This window comes from Humulus lupulus, chromosome 1 (assembly GCF_963169125.1).
Source record: "Humulus lupulus chromosome 1, drHumLupu1.1, whole genome shotgun sequence".
Classification (NCBI taxonomy): domain Eukaryota; kingdom Viridiplantae; phylum Streptophyta; class Magnoliopsida; order Rosales; family Cannabaceae; genus Humulus; species Humulus lupulus.
The window spans coordinates 119,812,908-119,838,064 of record NC_084793.1 but is presented as its reverse complement, the minus strand read 5'-3'; the positions used below and the strand labels follow the sequence as shown (position 1 = coordinate 119,838,064).

The 25,157-nt window shown below is 33.6% G+C and overlaps 1 protein-coding gene and 1 non-coding gene across 2 annotated transcripts; one reads left to right on the top strand and one right to left on the bottom strand.

The window, feature by feature from the left end:
- Window positions 1-7,739: 7,739 nt before the first annotated feature.
- Window positions 7,740-8,477, bottom strand: LOC133820870 (uncharacterized). The gene is made up of 2 exons (XM_062253456.1): window positions 8,013-8,477; window positions 7,740-7,904 (listed from the first exon to the last, which is right to left on the bottom strand). Exons 1-2 carry the CDS (start codon window positions 8,475-8,477, stop codon window positions 7,740-7,742), a joined length of 630 nt encoding a protein of 209 aa, XP_062109440.1.
- Window positions 8,478-16,575: 8,098 nt separating this feature from the next.
- Window positions 16,576-16,682, top strand: LOC133813053 (small nucleolar RNA R71). Its single transcript, XR_009884099.1, has one exon. It is a non-coding gene; the product is annotated as a small nucleolar RNA R71 (small nucleolar RNA).
- The last annotated feature ends 8,475 nt before the right edge of the window (window positions 16,683-25,157 follow it).

Below are 25,157 nucleotides of genomic sequence, written 5' to 3'. Positions count from 1 at the left end.
CGTAAGGCATTGATTTATTAGTCAAGGACGGCATTAGCATGGTGAGTGCTGGTCGTAAGGCATTGACTTATTAGTCGAGGATGTCATTAACACACTAAGTGTTAGGCGTAAGGCATTGACTTATTAGTCAAGCAGGGAAATAGCGCGCTAAGCACTGGTCCATATGATTTATCCTAACCAGAAGCGCATCATACGCTTGACCGATCTATTGGTCGGAGAAAACTTAGCGCCGAGTACGCTAGATCAGCTCCAAAGCTGGTTATACAGAGGACAGGGCAGAGGACCTCGGGTTGACTCTATGGTCATTTGATTAGGGCTGCAAGCCCCAAAATGATTCCATAATCACTTATTTGTACCTGTATGCATGCATGAGTAAGGTTATTACTGCTAGGCATGCTTATTATGATTTTGTAACATGTTATTAACTGCTTATGAGCATGTATAAGTTTTCTTGTTGAGCCTTGGCTCACGGGTGCTATGTGGTGTTGGTAAAGGAAAAAGAAAGCTGGATCATCCTTGAGTTGGAGAGCTTAGGTGAATATGTGTACATATGCGGCTGCTCGACCACCACGACCAAGGGTTTAAAGAGGAACTAGGGTTAAACCCTATTTTGCCGCTTAGGTCGGTTGGTTGTAACTGTTTAATTGTAATTAACCTTTTAAATGTATTTTGGGATCCCATGTATACAGTAAACGTTTTAGTGAGACGTTTGTATCTTTGACCAAAATTTTTAACCCTAAACCATTAATCATGTTTAGCTACAAAATTATGGCCAAATGACTCGTTTAACGAGTTTAGCACTATTTAAAATACATAGTGTAACAGTCCCTGGGTAGTAGGGCGTTACACCAACTGTTTTGGTGCGAGCGGCTTCCTCTTGGAACCTCATAATGTAGTCCTTCAAAGTCTCCTTCTCGCCCTACTTGAGGTTTGCGAGGTGTTTAGCTTTACAATGATGGACGCACGCATCATAGATCTGCTCGTAGAAGACTTGAGTGAGTTTTTTCAAGGAGATAATGGATCTGAGGTGATACTTCCAAAACCATTGCTTTGCGGCTCCGACCAACGTGGCCGGGAAATCCTTCCATCGTGCATTGTTTGACACCTTGTGAATCTCCATCTGAATCTCAAAGTTGTTGATGTGCTCCAAAGGATCTCCTTTGTCGTCGTAGGTCGCCATCAGCAGCATCCTAAAGTTATCAGATAGTTTTACATTGGTTATGGTGGCAAAGAAGAGACTCACCTTTCTTGGATTCAAAGTGGGCTCACCATTCTTGGTCCCGCTCATCTCCCTAATCGCCCTTTTTCAATTCTTTAATTTGGGCAAGAACTGGGTCGTTAGAAACCAAGACATCTTGACCATATGCGACTGGGACCCCTTGAGCATTGGCAACTAGAGTCGCCCATGGTGGCCTCCCTGTTCTTCCCTTTGAGCGTTCAGATGATCACGCAAGTTTCCTTAGCTCTCCATGTTTTGACCTTAGGCAACACCTCGTCGGTCGTTAAGGTGTTTGCCCAGGTCAAGCTCATTCTTGGGTCTTACTCTTTCGCCAAGATATGTGAAAATACTACCAGTGTGGGCACTATTGGCATCTTCTTCTTGTCTATCCGGTCGGCTGTGAAGTGAGCGACTAGCTAAGCCTTCGCCATGGTCCCATGTCTGGGGTGGTCGCTGTCCTCCCTGGTTTGGAGGCTGAGGGGGTTGTCCTGCCTGGGACCGAGATCTCTCGAGATTTGTAGCACCCCTAGAGTGACGAGTGATTGATTGTTCCACTCCTTCTCTGTCCAAGGCATGAGGTTTCCTTTAAGGAGCTTGGCGACGCCTCACTGCCATTCGTACTATTGTCTCAAAGGCGAGGGTTGCCTCTCATCGGCATTAGTCCATGTCCCATCGCTGGGCAACCGTCTCGGCTACAACAGCAGCATTCATGGCATGCAACCTTACCATTTCTTCTCTTAGGGTTGTGACATCCTCCCGTGTGCCTTGGGTTTTTTGGGGATGTGGTCACCATTTCCTTAATCCAGGTCCTCATGAGGGTCCTCCTTGATGTTCCTCGGAGGAAGAGAAAGATTCAGTGCGGTTGTAGGGTCGTTCTCTTTGGCTCGACCACGCCTGGGTGCCATGACCAGCGAGAAGGTAGGCCACCTTGGGTGGTAGGTGAGAAGGTCACACTCTAAGACACACTCTCAATGAAAGTACTAAAATATTGACTCATTTTTTTTATCAACTTGCACAAAGCAATAAATAAAGAGCTATTTTGTGTGTAATATCTCATAGCAAACCTTAATGATGAATAGTGAGCCAAAGAAAAGAGAAATAAAATGCAGGAATAAATGAATGAGACAAATATTTATAGTGATTCAGCCCAAAATATATGACCTACATCCACTTTAGTCAGTATTATTTATGAACTTTGAACCCTCAATAACAAGCTGAGTTTGATCTTGTTCTGGGAGCAGTTACAGTGATGGAGAGTAGAAGCTCTCTCCAAAAATGAACAGTTATTGACTTGTTCCTCTCTCGATTGTTCGACCTCTCGTGTTACATTTTGATTTGCACTATTTATAGCCGCAGATATGGGAAGGTTTGACGGTGGCACCTTGTATCCCAATCAGGCTAAATTTTGGTACACTTGGCTAAAGAAAGGTTTGTGTCTCACTAAAAATGGTAATCCTGTAGGATCTTCAAATTTAAATCTAGATGCATGCTTCCTATTATTTTTCCAAACACATAATAAAAGGATAGAATAACATGACATACATATGAACATCAGATGCATAAATTAACATAAACACAAAGATGTAGAAACTTACAAATACGCAGCAGAACTGGAACAACTCCTTCCTTCAATCTCTCTAACCCTAGATTCATTTCTGTAGCTGAGTATTATCAAGAGATTAAACTAGATCAGCAACATAGACTTCCTCACCAAACCTTTTATCAACCTAGAACTAGTGTGGGCTAGTTCTCAACACATGAGATAGAGATCTAGAAGAGAAGAAGAGATAGTGACTAAGAAAGGATTAGAGTGTCTATGTTTTTACTTACCCAATGAATCAACTGAGACTGACTTATGAAAACCCTAGATATCATATTCCTTATATAGGCAACTTAATGGGTTTTATTGAAATTTAAATTAATTAAAATAATAAACAAAAATATAAAAGCCTTGGGCTCCCACAAATGGACTTGGGCCCAATACCTTTATTTTGAATTTAAATCTCAATTGGGCCTAAATTTAAAACCATTTTTTTAATTAACTAATTAAATCTTTATTCAAACTAACTAATTATAATTTGAAAATTGATTTCATATTATTTATTTATATTGACAACAATTTATCAATATTAATAAATTTACCCAAAGATTCTCTTTTATTCTCTAAATCTCATATCTCTATAAATTTTCCAAAATCGACCTAATCAACTTTAAAAATCCTAATTGATAATTAAATCAATTAATTTAGAAATTTTAGAAGATTCACTCAAAAGTGATGCAGGGACCATGGATCCGTGAAATCAAGCTCCAATAAGTTACCATGAATTTATTTACGAATAATTTCACTACCGTATTAATTCCTCATCCACTATAGACTCGGAATTGAACTCTTGAATTCATAGAACGTATTTTCCAAACCATAAATACGTTATCCATTGTTATAACCATTACAGTTAGTCAATCCTCTATCGATGACTTACTAACGAGATGAGTGCAAATTACCATTTTAACCCTCATCAGTATTTTATCCTTAACTCCCACTAAGTTCCTTATAAATGATATTTTTATGAACTTAATCACATAAATGAGATCTCAATCATTTAACATTTTGAACAAAGCAATTAAGGAAATCATATTTTCACTTCTCATACAGAAGTTATAGATTTCATATCCATGAATAATACTCCCACTCAATTACACTACTAAATCTCCAAGATGTAAGTATGGGCTAGATCGTAGGGTAATTTGGTAATGAATAAGTCAAAAGATTTAAATAATATAATTAGCAGAATATTATCACTCAGAATTAAGATCGACTAAACCTATGGTCAACGTTGTGACATTGATTAGATTTGATAACAACAATACTTATTTATCAATGAATAATCAATATCGGCCATAGTCTGATGTAACAAAATACATTCGATCTTATCTACTTGGTCAATGCCTTGGAAAAGACATCACACCTTGAATGTGTAAGTAGATCATATCGTAGATTGCCTAATCAATGAAAATCCAATGCACTGATTTAATCTTAGGACTCATTCTTTTGAACATATAATTACAACTATAATCCACTGTGATCTAGTCAGTATAACTGTAACTATCCATATGTTCGGGATTTTATGAATGTTTGTATTAATTGAATAAACATGTAATAAAACAAGTGAACAATGAGATTGAATAAACAAAATGATTTCTACTTCTTTTATTGATAATAATAATATGTTACATAAGAAATATGGTTTTATTAAGGGCATAAAACCCAACAAACTCCCACTTGCCCTTTTAAAACAGATGAGACATGTTTCTCAAACCCATTCCCTCTACATGCTTCACAAAAACACTCTCACCCAAAGTCTTGGTAAAAGGATCCACCAGATTGTCTTCCGATGCTATCTTCATCACCTTGAGGTCACCCTTGGACACATATTCCCTAATGATGTGGTATATTTCCTCTCTATATGCTTTGCTCTTTTATGACTTCGAGGTTCTTTTGAATTTGCTATAGCCTCATTATTGTCACAGTACAATATGAGTGGTTTATCCATTCCTGGAATAACACCGAGATCCATGTAGAACTTCTTCAGCCAGACTATTTCCTTAGCTGCTTCAGATGCAGCTATGTACTCAGCCTCCATGGTGGAATTTGAAATGGCAGACTGCTTAACGCTTCTCCAAATCACAGCTCCACCCCCAAGAGTAAACACCATTCCAGAAGTATACTTCCTGTCATCGACATCCATTTGAAAATCATAATCAGTGTAGCCTATTGGGTCCAGTGAACCTCCTGAATAGACCAGCATATAATCCTTTGTTCTTTGTAGATACTTCAGTATGTGCTTGACTGCTACCCAATGTTGTCTACCTGGATTCGACTGGTACCTACTTACAACTCGCACTGCATGGCAGATGTCTAGTCTAGTGCATAACATAGCATACATAAGACTTCCAACTGCGGATGCATAGGGAATTTGTTTAATCTCTTCTTCATCTTGAGGAGTCTGTGGAGACTGCTTCTTAGAAAGATGAACTCCATGCCAAAATGACAACAGTCTCTTCTTCGAGTTCGTCATAGAGAAACGTTCAAGTACCTTATCTATGTATGTTGCTTGAGATAGCGCCAACATCTTGTTCTTCCTATCCTAAATGATATGGATACCGAGAACGTAACTAGCTTCACCTAAATCTTTCATCTGAAATTTGGTCCCGAGCCAGTTCTTTATGTTTGATAATTACTTGACATTATTACCAATGAGCAAAATATCATCTACATAAAGTACTAAGAATACTTTCACGTCATTTTCCCTCAGTTGGTAAACAAAGGGTTCATCAACGTTCTGCTCAAAACCATAGGTCTTAATCATTTCATTAAACCTTAAGTTCCAGGAGCGCGAAGCTTGTTTAAGACTATAAATGGACCTATTGAGCTTACAGACTTTCTTTTCATGTCCAACTACTACAAATCCTTCTGGTTGATCCATATAAATGGTCTCATCAAGAAATTCATTTACAAATGTTGTCTTGACGTCCATTTTCCAAATCTCAAAATCAAGAGCTTCAGCTATGGATAAGAGTATACAAATGGATTTTAACATGGCCACTGGAAAGAAAGTTTCCTCATAGTCAACTTCCTCTCTTTGGGTATAACCCTTTGCCACAAGTCGAGTCTTATATGTCTCAACCTCTCCATCAGCTCATCTTTTCTTCTTGTAGATCCACTTGCATCCAATGGGACTAAAGTCCATCAGCACTCCTACAAGATCCCAGACAGAATTAGAGTACATGGACTCCATTTCCTAGTTCATGGCTTCGAGCCACATATCCTTTTCAAAATTAACCATTGCCTGTTTAAAGGACAATGGATCATCCTCACGAGTGTCGGTTACTAACATATTGGTTTCACCATCCATCCCGTAGCGTTCCGAGTTTCGAGAAACCCTCCCACTACAGCAAGGCACTGTAACTGTCTAACTTGGACCAGCCGCTTGTTCTTCTTCCATGTTCTCATTGATTTGCATTGGTATGGGTTGAACATTTCCTCCTGATTGCATTTCTTCCAACAATATTTTACTCCAAGTTTTGAAGTTTTTCATGTAGTCGTTTTCTAGAAAAGTAGCGTTTGTGGAAACAAACACTTTCTTGTCAACTAGACTATAAAACAGACCACCCCGGGTACCTTTGGATAGCCTATAAGTAGACCTCAGTTTGCGATTCTAGCTTTCCTTCCTTTTTCCTCAGGACATGAGCAAGACACCCCCAAATTATATAATGGCGTAGACTAGGTTCACGTCCACTCCATAGTTCTAGAGGCATTTTGGAGATAGCCTTATATGGTACAGCATTTAAAATGTCATTAGCGATCTGAATGGCATACCCCAGAAAGACGGTGATATAGTTGAATAACTAATCATTGACCTAACCATTTCTAACAACGTTCGGTTCCGATGCTCAGCAACACCATTTTGTTGCGGAGTCACTGGGGCAGTGAGTTGAGACATAATCCCACATTCAGTAAGATGATCTTGGAACTGATTATCCAAATATTCTCCACCCCTATCATATCTCAAGATCTTTAAAGTTTTACCTAACTGATTTTGAGCCATTGCTAAGAATTCTTTAAACTTCTCAAAAGCTTTAGATTTCCTTTGCATTAGGTAAAGACATGAATATCAAGAATAATGGTCAATGAAAGTGACGAAATATTCATTACCATCTCTTGCCTGAACATTAATCGGTCCACAGATGTCAGTATGAACGAGCCCTAGGGGTACTTTGTCCTTTTCTTCTTTTGCAGAGAATGGATACTTGTTCATTTTACCTTCCAGACAAGATTCACAGACAGGTAAGCCACCCATTGTGAGTTCCTTCAAAGACCCAGCCTTTGTAAGTATTTTAATCCTATCATAGTTAATATGACCAAGGTGAAGATGCCAATGGTATGTCATGTGATCATTATCGATCTTCTACTTTAAACAATCCGTTGTTAAGTGCAAGTGATTCGTTAGGTCGCAAAATATACAAGTCATTTTCCATACACCCAACACACAATTCATAACCATTAAATGAAATAGATATATTAAAACTTGTGAAAGTAACAACAAATCGTAGTTGATGTAATAAAGAAACTGAAACTAAATTCCTACTAAAGTTTGAAATAAAATAAATATCATCCAACAACATAAATTTATTTCCAAAATTTAAATGGGCTTGTCATTTCACTTTGACCTCCACGAATTCACCATTTCCAACTCTAAGCTTTAACTCGCCCTCCTTCACTGCTTTTCGGTTGCTAAGTAGGTGCAAAGAAATACATACATGATTAGTGGATCCTGAATCAACTATCCAAACAAAAGAATCATCCTCTAAAACACATGCATCCAATACTAATAAATTATTATTACCTTGGGTTCCAGTTGCATTGAGGGTGGGGCAATTACGCTTCCAATGCCCCTCCTCCATGTAGTGGAAACACTGTCCTTTAGCCTTTTTGCTAGTTGGCTTTGCTCCAGCAGGCTTTTCAGTTGGTGGTTGCTTGCTTCTTAGCCTTCTTTTTGTCCTTCCTTGTCTTTCTCTTCTTGATCTTTGAGAATGAGGCTAGGTTAGCCTCACCTTGAGCACCCCCGGTATTAGCAGCCTTCTTCTCAGGTCCTTTACTCGGTCCACCGTTTATTCCCTCATACATCTAGAGCTCATTCAATAACTGAGTCATTCCATATTCCAACTTGTTAAGAAAATAGTTCGTCGTGAATGTAAAGAAACTGGGTGCAAGGCTATTGAGAATGATTCCAACTCGAGTCTTCTCATCTACTGTTGCTCCATGCAACTCAGCTTCTTGGAAGTAGTTTGTCATCTTTATAAAATGATCACGAACATGCTGGCTAGGTGCCATCCTACACATCACATACTTCTTGGTAGCCTCGAAACTAGCTTGCGCTGACTTGTGCCCAAACATTTCTTGGAGTTGCTCCATGATGTCGTAAGCAGTTTCGACATTCTCCATCTTAGTCTTTAGCGTTTCAGACATGTTAGTGAGCATGTAGGCCTTAGCCTTATTGTTGGCATCAGTCCAACGATCATACTTCTCCCTCACGGCCTTCGAGGCATTTTCTCCAGGAAAGTCAGGTTCAGTTTCAATCATCACGAATTTTGAGTTTTTGCCAATCAACACTATGTTGATATTAGACTTCCATTTCATGAAGTTCTCGCTGGTTAACAACTCCTTGGATAGAAGAGAGATAATGGGGTTGGAGGCCATAGAGCTACAATTATCAATAAAGTAGAAATCAACGCATTATTCGACAAACATTCATTCATACAAGTTTCATAAATAACACAACATATAAACAGAGCTACAATTATCAATATTGTAAGATAAGTAAATACTAAAAATTTATGGGGTTGGAGGCCATAGAGGTACAATTATCAATATTTCAAGATAAGTAAATACTAAAAACTTATCTTTCTATTTCTTAGTTATTTCAACTAGCCATGAACCTATGTGTCCCGGTAGGTGAGAGTCACAAATATTCACTTAGTCAAATAGAGAAACATCTCAATTAATAAAACATCCTAGACTTTTATTAATAACCTATCCATTCGATCAAAGTAACGAAATAAATTATTTCTTACTTTATGAGTTTGACCCACGGTTTTGATTATCATAGACTTAATTCCTATAGTCATCGTAGGGAAGAGTCTATAGAAGGTACATCTATAACCATCTATCCTAAGAAATTCAACAATGTAAAGAGTCCAGTGAACACCCTCCATAGGGAGGCAAAATCTAAGCGCCATTAGGCCCCACTAAACCCTAACCTCGTTAAATCAACAGTGGAGATCGAATTCAAAATTTAAAAAACTCATTATTTAATTTTTCTCGATTTAGTATTTTATTCTTTTGAAAATTACCAATTTGGGTTTGTCAAATTATTAAAATAACCAATAAACCATAGTGTATAATTTTCCCATTTGATGGACCCAAAAAGGGTATGTTTTAAAAATTTATACTCGTAAGCACACGAATCGTATATGAAATATAGTATTCGTGTAAGCATGAGATCGAACCCAAAGGAGTTGTCTAAAATAAAAAAGAAAACTATTTTAAACCAAAATTAATAAATTCTAACCTAGCTCCAAAGATTGATGAGATTTAATGTCATGAATATAAAATAAAAGATTTAAAATAAAGCTATTTAAGAGAATGAAAATAACTCAATAATGATTTTAAAATAAGTGGTAAAAGGAAAGATTATTAAGACACTAGAATCCACAAAATGTAAGTTTAATAATATTTATTAGTATATTGATTCCCAAGTTTTAGTGATAGTTAAAATAAATCAAACTATGATTTTCCAAATAGATTTATAATTTTAAGTACAAATTACTTCTAAAAAGATAGGATTTTTCTTCACTTTTCAAAAAGTATAAGTTCAAAGTATTTAATGTGAATCAACCTAATGAAACAACAAAAAATCAAATAACATTATTTATAAGGCAAAACATAATATTTTTGTTCTAAGCATGGATGTGTACAATTTAATGACACATCTTACACAAAGAATATTATGTTTTTGCAAAATGAAGAACAAAGTGCATATTATCTAACAATCCAAAATATGAGATATTAAAGATGAAAGACATATATGAAGAAGAAAAGTCCATAAACTTTATTGCATTACAAGGGAAATCAACATACAACATAAATAATACCTAGTGACAAGTTACTTCATCATGATCTTAATAATCCTATGAAAAAGATTAGAAGCACATAACTAGAGTAGAAATTACAAAATAAATGACATACATACTTGAAAATGCTCTTGAAAAACCCAAAATAGAAGAGAGAATGGTATACAGAAAATGGTAGAAAGAAGATGGTAACCAAAACTTAAGCACCATAAAATGGTCTTGAAAGTCCATATTTATAGCCAAAATGAGAACATTAAAATAATCAACTTAAATTGATTATATTAATTAAATAAAATAAATATGTTATGTAGAGGTAAATTATAGGGTGTAATGATGATTTTTGTGGTGAAATATGTGGAAAAATTGGGTAAAAAGTTGGAATTTTTGGACATAGGGGACAAAATGACATTGTGGGCCCAATATGGTTGTTGGTGGCTAGTTGGGTGGCTGGGCACGTGGCTGTGGTAGCAGCTGGGCCATGGTTCAAGCGGGTTGGGCCTGGGGTGGTGTACGGCTGGGGAGCTAAGCCGAAGGAGCTAAAGGAAGGCTTGGGGTGCTGAAGGTGTTCGGCTGGGCCTTTGGAGCAAGAAGTGTGACCCGGGTGGTTGGGAGCATCAGGCGTGTGGGAGTTGGTGCTTCAGTGGGCCTGGGCCCGTGTGGTTGTTGAAGGAGAAGTGAGCTGAAGCTTGATGAGGCTGGGCCTAATCTAGGCGTGGGCCTGCTGAAGGAAGATGGCCTTGTGCCAATTTTTGCTATTTCCTTTTCACAAATGCCATTCTCCTTTCTTTCTCTTTATTTTTCAAACACAAAAAAGATACAACATAATTCCTACAACATAAAAAATAAATTAAATCACAATCAAATATTTTCAATTATAAATAAATCATATTAATTATTTGAAAATACTTAATTAGGACTTAATTTAATTTATCAATAAAGATCAACAAAATTGCACTTTTATTTTACTTCTAACTAAACTATATTAATTACAAATAATTTAAACTACAACATATTATAATAAAATATCTATAAAAACACACAAAAATATATGAAATCATGATAAGACTAATAAATTTAAAATTACTTAAAAACTTAATAAAACAATTAAAAATTCAAGAACTAAGCAACAATTAGCATATAAATTATGGTACAATAACTCTATTTTGTAGAGTTATCACACCCCCAAACTTAAAGTTTTGCTAGCCCTCAAGCAAAAGAAAATAAAAAACACACATTTTTTTTATTGGTGATATAAAAAGGATTTTCTCAAAAATTGCACAATGAAAATAATTCTAAAAAATTATTATGAATACAAGTTAAGCTTTTGTAATTAATTAAATTGTCAATTTCGCTTTTAAAAATAGGTTTTCATTAAAATTATTTTTCACTTAAACTTATAGGAAATAAGAGTGTTCTTGTGTATGAAAAATGTAATTTTTGTTACAAGCAAAATTGACCCATAATTAAAAACAAAGCTTAAAAATTATTCATATTTTTAAGAGAATTAAATTCAAACTCAATCAAGATTTTTATCATTGAAGATAAAAAAATATCACCAATTTTTTTTAATATTTAATATTTTTTTTTAACAAAACAATACAAAACACAATAAAACAATATATATATTTAATTTTTTTTTCAAAACAAACTTAACATACTTCTACTCTCATATTCAACATAATGGACAGCAAACAACCATTAAACTCGCTATTCCCAAACTTAATTTAAGTATTGTCCTCAATGTGTTAAAAGATAAATTAAATTTACAAGAGGATAGAGTTTAGAATGGCCGTACCTCATCGTGGTTCATCGTCAAGAGAGCATGAAACACTTTAACAACAAGTATAACACACAAAAGTAAACATGAAAACAAGCACACAAAAATAAACACACAAAACACATAAACACAAGTTACCAAGAGTAATTGTACGTAATCAACTAACTTGGTAAATAGGATCCTCAAAGAGGATTTCATCCACTTCATCAGTTTTCAATTCTAAAAATGGTTTTAATTTTTGTCCATTAACTTTAAATATATCACCATTTTTAGGATTTTCAATTTCAATAGCTCCATGTGGAAAAACAATACGAACAATGTAAGGACCGATCCACCTAGAGCGTAATTTTACTGGGAATAAATGCAAACGAGAGTTGTATAAAATGACTTTTTGACCTAGAGAAAAATCTTTTCTCAAAATATTTTTGTCATGGTAAAATTTCATACGATCCTTATATTTTTTCTAATAGTCATATGCATCATTCCTAATTTCATCTAGCTCATTCAATTGAAGTTTTCTTTTCTCACCTGCCTTGTCTAAAGAAAAGTTTAACTGCTTAATTGCCCAAAAGGCTCTATGTTCTAACTCAACAGGTAAGTGGCACGCCTTCCCATACACAAGTCTGTAGGGTGACATGCCAATGGGCGTTTTGTACGCGGTACGATATGCCCATAATGCATCAGTGAGTCTTAAGGACCAATCTTTCCTAGTTGGATTCACAGTCTTTTCTAAAATGTCCTTAACTTCCCTGTTAGACACTTCGACTTGACCACTAGTTTGTGGATGATATGGTGTTGAGATTTTATGTGTAATGCCATATTGTTTCATCAAATGTTCAAATGGCTTATTACAAAATTGTGTACCGTTATCACTAATGATAGCCCGTGGTGAACCAAAACAGGAAAATATATTTTCTTTCAAAAACCGAAGCACAACTTTGTGGTTATTAGTATGGAAAACAATAACTTCAACCCATTTAGACACATAATCAACTCCAACCAGAATATAAAGATTACGAAAAGAGTTAGGAAATGGTCCCATAAAATCAATGCCCCAAACATCAAATATGTCAATAATAAGAATAGGATTTAAAGGCATCATATTTCTTTTAGTTAAACTTCCTAATTTTTGGCAACGTTCACAAGCTTTACAATAAACATATGTATCATGAAAGATAGTAGGCCAATAAAAACCACATTGTAAAATTTTAGAAGATGTTTTCTTACCACTAAAATGTCCTCCACATGCATGACCGTGACAAAAAGATAGGATTTTTGATTGGTCACGATTTGGAATGTATCTTCTAATTATTTGATCAGGGCAGTATTTAAATAAGTAGGGATCATCCCAAATAAAGTTTTTCACCTCATAATAAAATTTAGATTTATCATGCTTAGACCAATGAGATGGTATTTCTTTAGTGACCAAATAATTAACAATATCAGCATACCAAGGCAATGAAGAAACATGCATCAATTGTTCATCAGGAAAAGTTTCAGTGATAGGAGTGGAGTCATATATAGTTTCAACAACTAGTCTAGATAAATGATCAGCAACAACATTTTCAGATCCTTTTTATCACGTATTTCTAAGTCAAATTCTTGTAAAAGCAGGATCCAACGGATCAAACGAGACTTAGCATCTTTTTTCGATAAAAGATATTTTAATGCAGCATGATCAGAATAAACAATAATTTTAGACCCTAACAAATAAGATCTAAATTTCTCCAATGCAAAAACAACAGCAAGCAATTTTTTTTCGGTTGTGGAATAATTTAATTGAGCATCATTTAAAGTTTTGCTAGCATAGTAAATTACATGAGGTATTTTTTCAAGTCTTCGTCCTAATACAACACCTATAGCATAATCAGAAGCATCACACATTATTTCAAAAGGTATTTTCCAATCAGGAGGTCGAATAATGGGTGCAGTAGTCAACAATTTTTTTAATTTTTCAAAGGCAACATGGCAATTATTATCAAAGTCAAAAGTATTTTCTTTTCCAAGTAAATGGCATAAGGGGCCGAGAAATTTTGCTAAAGTCTTTTATAAATCTTCTATAGAAACTGGCATGGCCTAAGAATGATCTAATTTCTTTCATAGTTTTAGGTGGGGAAAGTTTTGAAATAAGATAAACTTTAGCTTTATCAACTTCTATTCCCTCAAATGAGATTACATGACCTAAAACAATTCCTTTTTTAACCATAAAATGACATTTTTCCCAGTTAAGCACAAGGTTTTTCTCTTTGCAACGAATTAAAACAAGTGAAGGATGGTGTAGACATTCATCAAAGGAAGAACCAAACACAGAAAAATCATCGACAAACACTTCAAGAAATCTTTCAACCATGTCAGAAAAAATTGAAATCATACACCTTTGAAAAGTCGCAGGTGCGTTGCATAATCCAAAAGGCATGCGACGATAGGCAAAAGTCCCAAAAGGGCATGTAAATGTAGTTTTTTCTTGATCTTCTGGGGCAATGGGGATTTGGTTATATCCCGAATACCCATCAAGAAAACAATAATATGCATGGCCAGCTAAACATTCAAGCATTTAATCAATAAAGGGTAATAGAAAATGGTCTTTTCTAGTAACATTATTCAGCTTTCTATAGTCTATGCACACTCTCCACCCCGTTTGTACTCTAGTAGGGATTAATTCATTTTTCTCATTTTCAACAACTGTGATCCCAGACTTCTTAGGCACAACTTGAACTGGACTAACCCATTGACTATCAGAAATAGGGTAAATGATACCTACGTCTAACAATTTTATGACCTCTTCTCGAATTACTTTTTTCATATTTGGATTTAGCCTTCTTTGACATTCCCGAGAGGTTTTAGCATTCTCTTCTAGATGGATTCTATGCCTACATATGGATGGGCTAATTCCTTTAATGCTCCAATGGTCCAACCTATGGCCTCTTTATGTTTTCTAAGGACATCTAACAATTTATCTTCTTGTTCTTTATCTAAAGCGGATGCTATGATAACAGGTAAGGTTTCAAACTCTCCTAGAAAAGCATATTTTAAGTTTTCTGGCAAAGGTTTAAGGTCTAACTTTGGAGACTTAGAAATTGATTGAACGTGATCTAAGGGTGAAAAAGGTTCAACTTCGGTTTCATTTAAGGGTATAGACTCTAGCAAAGAATTCACATCATCATTAGAATAATCAACATGCAAGTTCATACCAAAGTATTTTTCACAAAAGTCAAGTACGTCATTTCCATCATTTTCACAAATACTATCTATCATGTTAACTTCATGCACTTCCTCACACTCAATAGATTTAACAACATTAAATACATTCAATTCAACAGTCATATTTCCAAAAGATAATTTCAAAACACCATTACGACAATTTATGATTGCATTAGATGTAGCTAAGAATGGTCTACCTAAAATGATAGGAATTTGAGCATGCATATTTTCTACAGGTTGAGTATCAAGAACAATGAAGTCAACAAGAAAATAAAATTTATCAACTTATATCAAAACATCCTCTATAATGCCTCTAGGAATTTTCACAGAACGATCGGCTAATTGAAGAGTTATAGAGGTAGGTTTTACTTCACCAAGACCAAGTTGCTTATAAACAGAATAAGGCAATAAATTCACACTAGCACCCAAATCAAGTAAAGCCTTGATAATAAAATGATCACCAATAATGCATGAAATTGTGGGACACCCAGGATCTTTATATTTAACAAGACTCTTATATTGAATAATGGAACTAGCTTGTTCAGTTAAAAATTCCTTTTTAGGAACATTAGTGTTTCTTTTAATAGTACAAAGATATTTTAAAAATTTAGAGTAGGCAGGAATTTGTTTAATGGCATCTAAGAAAGGGATATTGATACTAACTTGTTTAAAAACTTCTAAGATGTCATTATATTGGCTGCCTTTTTTAATTGGAAGTAATCTTTGTGGGAATGAGGCTTTTGGAATGAAAGGATGGATTGGAGTTTCCTTGTTTGAAGAGTCATTGGCATTAGAACTAGAAGGCTGACTCTTTTCTTTTTCTTTTTCAACCTCGGGTATGTAATCGGGTTTGACAATGTTCTTTCCGGACCTAAGAGTTGAAATTTATTTGACTTCTCCATTATGACTAGACTTTCCTATCTCATATTGACCTTTTGGATTAGGGATAGGTTGACTAGGGAATGTTTCTTTTTCTCTATCAGCTAAAACAGTAGCGAGTTGTCCTACTTGTGTCTCGAGTTTGGCAATTGATTTAAATTGATTTTGTAGGATTTGTTGAGTGGATTGCATAAATTGTTGTAAAGTATCTTCTAAGGAAGGTTTCCTTTGTTGAGGATATGGTTGATTTTGTGGGGTGTGAGTTTAGTTTTGGGTGTTGTATTGGTGCCCTTGATTTATTTGAGGTTGGTTTTGTTTCCATGAAAAGTTTGGATGGTTTCCCCAATTTGGATTATAAGTGGATGAAAATGGGCTATCATTTTGTTTCCCATAAGAATGAAGAGCATTGACCTCCTCAGAAAATGCTTCTTGGTAGGAAGGACATGATTGGGCATTATGGTAAGGACTAGAACATATAGAACAAGCATCTTTTCTTAGTTGTATTGGAGAATTTATAGCTTGGCTTATGGCTAAAGCTTCTACTTTTCTCGCTAATTTGTCTAAGGATGTTCTTAAGTCTAATTCATCTTTTACTTCATACCTTCCTCCTCTTTTTGGTGAATTAATTGACCTAGACCTAAGATCAAAATAATTCCATTGTTGTGAATTGACAGATAAATCTTCAAGGGCGTCCCAAGCCTTTTGTCCTTGAAATTTTAAAAAATTTCCGGTATGCATATATTGAATCATTTGACAATTAGAGGGGGTCAAACCATCATAAAAATATTTTACAAGTCTCCATTTTTCAAAACCACGATGAGCATATTTTAATAATAAATCTTTAAATCTTTCCCAACATTCATAAAACTCTTCATTATCTTTTTGAAAAAACTCAGAGATTTCTCTCCTTAGACTATCAGTTTTAAACATAGGAAAAAATTTCAGCAAGAATTTATTATAAAGTTGATCCCATGTAGTTATAGACCCCATGGGAAGGGAATTTAACCAAGCTTTTGATTTGTCTTTTAATGAAAAAGAGAACAATATTAGTTTGACCGACTCATCAGAAATTTTTTGAAATTTAAATGTTGAGCAAATTTCTAAGAAATCTTTGACATGAATGTAAGGATCCTCTCTATTTAACTCATAAAAAGATGGCAATAATTAGCAGAAGTGGTAGGAAGAACAATACATGAAGGAGCATTAGATGAAATAGGTGCAAAATATTCAAGCAAAGTTTTTTCAGGCACAACATTTTCATCAACAGGATTAGTAATTGGTTCCATGATGCTCAAATTTTTACTAACACTTTCAATTTCAAACAAAGATAAACATCTTTTTACTAATCGATTTTTAGAGTTACATTCCCAATGATGCATACAATTTTCACAAAGCAACAGAGGTAATCTCAAACAAACAATTTTCTGATGTGGAAGATCAGTTAAAACCGCAACCACAGAGCATACTTAGGATTTTTAGAGATTTCACAACAATATAATTCTTATGGTTTACTTGTCCCCAGACCTATTTGATTCCACTTACTCGGGCACTACTAACAACTCCCCGAGGATAATTAGTAGAGGTGATTGGGAATTTTGTTCAAATTTCCTTTAAGCAAAAATTGCTTATGGTGAAAGGACAAGATTTAGGTTTCTCTTTTTTTTCAAGTATTTTTCACAATTACACTAAAATATGATAAAAGACAAAGAAAAATAAGGTAAAATTAAATAAGACTATAAAATTAGGCAAGAGTAGGGAGGCATAGCGTGCCATCAACTAAAACATAAGATAAAAGACTAGGAGAAAAAATTGTTATCAACTAGCTAGGAGGCAAAATTGCCATCAATTAGTAACTTGCAATAAATAAATAAAAATAACAACAAGATAAATAAAGAAAATTACAACAAATGTTAGGAGGCACAAGTGCCGTCAACTAACAAAGAAATAAAAGGAATAAAAATTACAACAAAATTATAACAAAATTAGGAGGCACAAGTGCCATCGACTATAAAAATTAAAAAGATAGATAGGAGACTCAAGTGTCATCAACTAAAAAACAATAAATATAGAAATATAAGCAAGTATTTTTTTTATGGGTGGTAGAACCTTCCCAAATTTTATTTTTATCTTTTTTTTAGTTTTATATAAATATATATTTTTTTATATTTTTGTATATATAGTTTTTTTTTTTTTGTTCTTTTTTTTAAGTGCAAAAATTAAAATAACTAGTAGAAGAATTTACCAACCTTGAGAAAATTTTTGTTTCTTTTCTTCTTGAACCTCCCCGGCAACGATGCCAAAAACTTGATGGACCCAAAATGGGTATGTTTTAAAAATTTATACTCGCAAGCGCACGAATCGTATATGAAATATAGTGTTCGTGTAAGCACGAGATCGAACCCAAAAGAGTTGTCTAAAATAAAAAAGAAAACTATTTTAAACCAAAATTAATAAATTCTAACATAGCTCCAAAGATTGATGAGATTTACTGTCATGAATATAAAATAAAAGATTTAAAATAAAGCTATTTAAGAGAATGAAAATAACTCAATAATGATTTTAAAATAAGTGGTAAAATGAAAGATTATTAAGATACTTGAATCCACAAAATGTAAGTTTAATAATATTTATTAGTATATTGATTCCCAAGTTTTAGTGATAGTTAAAATAAATCAAACTATGATTTTCCAAATAGATTTATAATTTTAAGCACAAATTACTTCTAAAATGATAGGATTTTTCTTCATTTTTCAAAAAGTATAATTTCAAAGTATTTAATGTGAATCAACCTAATGAAACAACAAAAAATCAACTAACATTATTTATAAGGCAAAACATAATATTTTTGTTCTAAGCATGGATGTGTACAATTTAATGACACATCTTACACAAAGAATATTATGTTTTTGCAAAATGAAGAACAAAGTGCATATTATCTAACAATCCAAAATATGAGATATTAAAGATGAAAGACATATATGAAGAAGAAAAATCCATAAAATTTGTTGCATTACAAGGGAAATCAACACACAACATAAATATTACCTAGTTACAAGTTGCTTCATCATGATCTTAATAATCTTATGAAAAAGATTAGAAACACATAACTAGAGTAGAAATTGCAAAATAAATGACATACATACTTGAAAATGCTCTTGAAAAACCCAAAATGGAAGAGGGAATGGTAGAAAGAAGATGGAACCAAAAATTAAGCACCATAAAATGGTCTTGAAAGTCCATATTTATAGCCAAAATGAGAATATTAAAATAATCAACTTAAATTAATTAAATTTATTATATTAATTAAATAAAATAAATATGGTATGTAGAGGTAAAATATAGGGTGTAATGATGATTTTTGTGGTGAAATATGTGGAAAAATTGGGCAAAAAGTTGGCATTTTTGGACATAGGGGACAAAAGGACATTGTGAGCTCAAGATGGTTGTTGGTGGTTGGTTGGGTGGCTAGGCAGGCGGCTGTGGCAGCAGTTGGGTCGTAGTTCAAGCGAGTTGGGCCTGGGGTGGTGTACGGTTGGGGAGCTGAGCAGGAGGAGCTGAAGGAAGGCCTAGGGTGCTGAAGGTGTTCAGCTGGGCCTTTGGAGCAAGAGGCGCAGCCCAGGTGGTTGGGAGCATCAGGCGTGTGGGAGCTGGTGCTTCGGTGGGCCTGGGCCCGTGTGGCTGCTAAAGGAGAAGTGAGCTGAAGCTTGATGAGGTTGGGCTTAATCTGGGCGTGAGCCTGCTGAAGGAAGATGGCCTTGTGCCAATTTTTGCTATTTCCTCTTCACAAATGCCATTCTCCTTTCTTTCTCTTTATTTTTCAAACACAAAAAAGATACAATATAATTCCTACAACATAAAAAATAAATTAAATTACAATCAAATATTTTCAATTATAAATAAACCATATTAATTATTTGAAAATACTTAATCAAGACTTAATTTAATTTATCAATAAAGATCAACAAAATTGCACTTTTATTTTACTTCTAACTAAACTATATTACTTACAAATAATTTAAACTACAACATATTATAATAAAATATCTATAAAAACACACAAAAATATATAAAATCATGATAAGACTAATAAATTTAAAATTACTTAAAAACTTAATAAATCAATTAAAAATTCAAGAACTAAGCTACAATTAGCATATAAATTAAGGTGCAATAACTCTATTTTGTAGAGTTATCAAGTATGTTGGACCAACTACTATGGCTCATTAACTTCCATACAAAGCCCAAAAGACTGGAATTTGAACCTTCTTTTATTAATTGTTATTCAATTGATTAAGTTCAATCTAGTAATGCAAAGAAAATGGGCATTCACAGGTGGAACCACCCACAAGAGAGGAATTTAAATTTTACATGTTCAATTGGGCCCAAATAAAACCTAACATTTTATGAAAGTTTTATTTGAGTTTTCCCACATTTTTCAAAACAAAAATTGGGTCATCGTTATACTTATATTTAAAACCCAAATGCAAAAAAATAACTTAATAATGATGCTAGATATGTTAATTTTCTTATTAATTGGATGAGTCTAACATAACATGACATGTTAATTTTCCCACAAGTGCAAAACCTATGTGACATGTTACACAACTTTATGCATCATTACATTTGTTACCAAAATAAATCAATTGCTAAAATAAATAAATCAATCAATATCTAAAACAATTAATTGAGTTATCAAAATTAATTAATTTATTAATTAATTACCATAAAGTTTTTCCCAATTGAAAACTTACCATATAATTAATCAAAAATAAAATTAATTTAATTGTCATTAAAGAAAATATGTCAATTATTTTAAAATTGGATACTTAGATATTTCTTTAGCACAACAAAAACAAAAAAATATCTTAACTAACTTGTTTTTAAATATGTATACGGTTATTTAAAAATAATAATATATTTTTTTAATTTCAGCCGTATCAAACAAAAACTATATATATATATTTTTTTTTTGCGTAAACCTAACTTTACATATATGTATATATATATATCATTTCATTCAAACATAATTGCAGTCGCGAACTACCAAAAAAAAAAAATTTGTACAATTTTTCAATGGACATTTTACCAAGCACCAATTAAGATATCAAAATGTATGAAAAATATCACAACTTAAATTAGCAATATGACACAAACGTTCAAAATAGTCATATCAAATTTCATGTACCATCCAATTAAACATTTAAAATTAAACATGTCAACAAACACATATAATCATGCATTCAAAAACATCTAGATCTAGGTAACCAGGCTCTGAGGTCATTTGTAGGATCTTGGAATTTAAATTTAGATGCATGCTTCCTATTATTTTTCCAAACACATAATAGAAACATAGAATAACATGACATACATATGAACATAAAATTAAAAAATTAACATAAACACAAAGATGTAGAAACTTACGAATACGCAGTGGAACTGGAATAACTCATTCCTTTAATCTATCTAACCCTTGATTCATTTCTGCAGTAGAGTATTATCAAAAGATTGAACTAGATCAGCAACACAGTCTTCCTCACCAAGCCTTTGATCAACCTAGAACTAGTGTGGGCTAGTTCTCAACACATGAGATAGAGATCAAGAAGAGAAGAAGAGATAGTGGCTAAGAAAGAATTAGAGTGTCTAGAATTTCACTTACCCAATGAATCAAGTGACACTGACTTATGAAAATCCTAAATATCATATTCCTTATATAGGTAACTTAATGGGCTTTATTTAAATTTAAATTAATTAAAATAATAAACAAAAAGATAAAAAGCCTTGGGATCCCACAAATGGACTTGGGCCCAATACCTTTATTTTGAATTTAAATCTCAATTGGGCCTAAATTTAAAACCATTTTTTTAATTAACTAATTAAATCTTTATTCAAACTAACTAATTATAATTTGAAACTTGATTTAATATTATTTATTTATATTGACACCAATTTATCAATATTAATAAATTTACCCAAAAATTCTATTTTATTCTCTAAATCTCATATCTTTGTAAATTTTCCAAAATTGACCTAGTCAACTTTAAAAATCCTAATTGATAATTAAATCAACTAATTGAGACATTCTAGATTATTCACTCAAAACTGATGCAGGGACCATAGATCCGTGAAATCAAGCTCCAATAAGTTACCATGAATTTATTTACGAATAATTTCACTACCGTATTAATTCCTCGTGACTCCACTATGGACTCGGAATTGAACTCTTGAATTCATAGAACGTATTTTCCAAACCATAAATACGTTATCCATTGTTATAACCATTACAGTCAGTCAATCCTCTATCGATGACTTACTAACGAAATGGGTGCAAATTACCATCTTACCCTCATCAGTATTTTATCCTTAACTCCCATTAAGTTCCTTATAAATGATATTTTTGTGAACTTAATCACAGAAATGAGATCTCAATCATTTAACATTTTGAACAAAGCAATTAAGGAAATCATTTTTTCACTTCTCATACAGAAGTTATAGATTTCATATCTATGAATAATACTCCCACTCAATTACACTACTAAATCTCCAAGATGTAAGTATGGGCTAGACCTTAGGGTAAGCTGGTAACGAACAAGTAAAAATATTTAAATAATATAATTAGCATAATATTATCACTCAGAATTAAGATCGATATGGTCAACGTTGTGACATTGATTAGATTCGATAACAACGATACTTATTTATCAATCAATAATCAATATCGGTCCTAGTCCGATGTAACCAAATACATTTGATCTTATATACTTGGTCAATGCCTTGGGCAAGATATCACACCCTGAATGTGTAAGTAAATCATATCGTAGATTGCCTAATAAGTGAAAATCGAATGCATTGATCTAATCTTAGGACTCGTTTTTTTGAACATATAATTACAACTATAATCCACTCTGACCTAGTCAGTATAATTGTAACTATCCATATGTTTGGGATTTTATGAATGTTTGTATTAATTAAATAAACATGTAATAAAACAAGCGAACAATACGATTGAATAAACAAAATGATTTCTACTTCATTTATTGATAATAATAGTGTGTTACATAAGAAATATAGTTTTATTAAGGGCATAAAACCCAACAAATCTTACATGTCCTGTTTGTTATATTATTTTATAATATAATGTAATATTATATTTTATTATAATATAATATTTTAGATTAAATAAATGTGACAAAGAGTGTCACATATTGTAATATATAATAGAGAGTTACAATATTTAGATATATGAGATATATCCAAATAATGTAACATATTTGGTGTTACAAATTTGTAACTTCCAAGTATTACCCTTTATTGTGTAAATTTTTTGTTACACAATATTGAAATGAATTTCATAAAGCCATATGTGAAATGGCTGTTAGAGATATGATTTTAACCCCAATAATGTGTTTTGGGAGTTACAAAATCATTTGGGAGGGTTTGAAACCGTTTGGAAAAACAACACATTTTTAAGTGCTGAAATTGGTCGGTGGCCGCGGCCACAGGCCAAAAACTGACCAATTTTTCAGTTTTTTCAATCTTTGTTGAACGGCTCAAAAAACCCAAATAACTCCCAAATCTCATTTTTAATTCCATATTATTCCAATTAAACATTGGTAACAGCCATGGGGGTTGGTGGAATTTGAGATTCAAATGGTGTCTCTAAACTCTATAAATAGGAGCCTATAGCTCACTTGTAAGACACAACATTTCTATCCATTAGAGCACTTGGCTAGAAACACTTTGAGGCTTGATTATTCTAGAAAGCATTTCCAATATCTGTGAGAGATCTCTTAGTGCTTGAGTTAGGGAGAAATAAGCTTTTGGACAAAGGTTTCAAACCTTGTTCAAGTTGGTGATCCCCAACACTCTTCACTTTAGTTGTGTGAGTCAGAGTTCTTAGTTCTTAGTTCATTGTTCTTATTCTTGTTCTTTTATTCTATTGCTTTTCATTTCTTCTATTATTCTATATTTACTCTTTTATATGTATCTTTTGTTTTAGAGTTGTAATCTCATCTATATCTTTCATTCTACTACTTCTAGTTTATTTGTATCTTTTTGTCTTAGAGTTGTATCTTCTATTTCTATCATCTTCTACCTCTTTCTCTATATTTACATGTAATTTTTGTCATAGAGTTGCAACACTTTTTAATCAATAATATTTATTTGTAATATTTAGTTTAGAGTTGTAATTATCTTTAATCAATAATATTTATTTGTAATATTTAGTTTAGAGTTGTAATTATCTTTACCTATTTCCATTGAGGCAAATACATATTTTCCTAACATTCAAAAGCGTATTCCTTTGTTTGTTTCAATGGAATGTGAGACCATCAAAATCATGAATCAAGACCTAGTGAGGTTGGATAGGTTTGATGGATCCAATTTCACTAGGTGGCAGGACAAGGTGAGATTCCTTTAGACCACTCTCAAAATCGCCTACATTCTAGAATCCACTCTAGAACCTCTCCCAACGCCATCTGACAAGGACACTCCCGAGGAGGTGGAGAAGAGAAGGAAGAGGGAGGAGGACAATCTCCTTTGTAGGGGTCATATCCTCAATGCCCTTTCTGATAGGCTCTATGACCTCTACACCGAAACCAAATCGGCCAAGGAGATATGGGATGCACTTGAGAAAAAGTTGAAGGCGGAACAGGAAGGTACCAAAAAGTTTTTGATATCTCAATACTTTGATTTCAAATTTTTTGGTGATAAACCTATTCTTCCTCAAATTCATGAATTGCAAATAATTGTTAACAAACTGAAAGTTTTAAAGATTGAGCTTCTCGAGGCCTTTCAAGTTGGTGCTATAGTGGCTAAATTACCACCAACTTGGAAGAGCTACAGGAAAAGAATTCTTCATAAAAATGAGGATTATTCTTTGGAGGAGATCCAAAAGCATATTCGAATTGAAGAGGAATCGATATCTAGAGATAAACTTGTGGAGGGGTCTAATGGAGAGACTTCCAAAGCAAATGCGGTATCACAACCAAAACATCCCAAAAACAAAGGGAAAAAGGGTAACGAGAAACCTTTGGATCCAAAAACCAACCCAAACAAGTTTAAGGGCGAGAAAGATCCTTGCTTTGTGTGTGGGAAAAAGGGTCACTATGCTAGAGGGTGTAGGCATAGAAAAGACCAACAAGGACCTAAGGTGAACACAACTCAAGAGGAAAACATAGTTGCTACCCTTAGTGAGGTGAATGCGGTCCAAGGCAAGGTGACAGGGTGGTGGTATGATACATGTGCCACCGTCCATGTCACCTATGACAAATGATTGTTCAAGACCTTTGAAGAGTCAAAGGGCAACCATGAGATACAAATGGGCAATGAGGGCAAATCCAAGGTACTTCGCAAAGGTACTATTGAAGTCTACTTCACCTTCGGCAAGAAAGT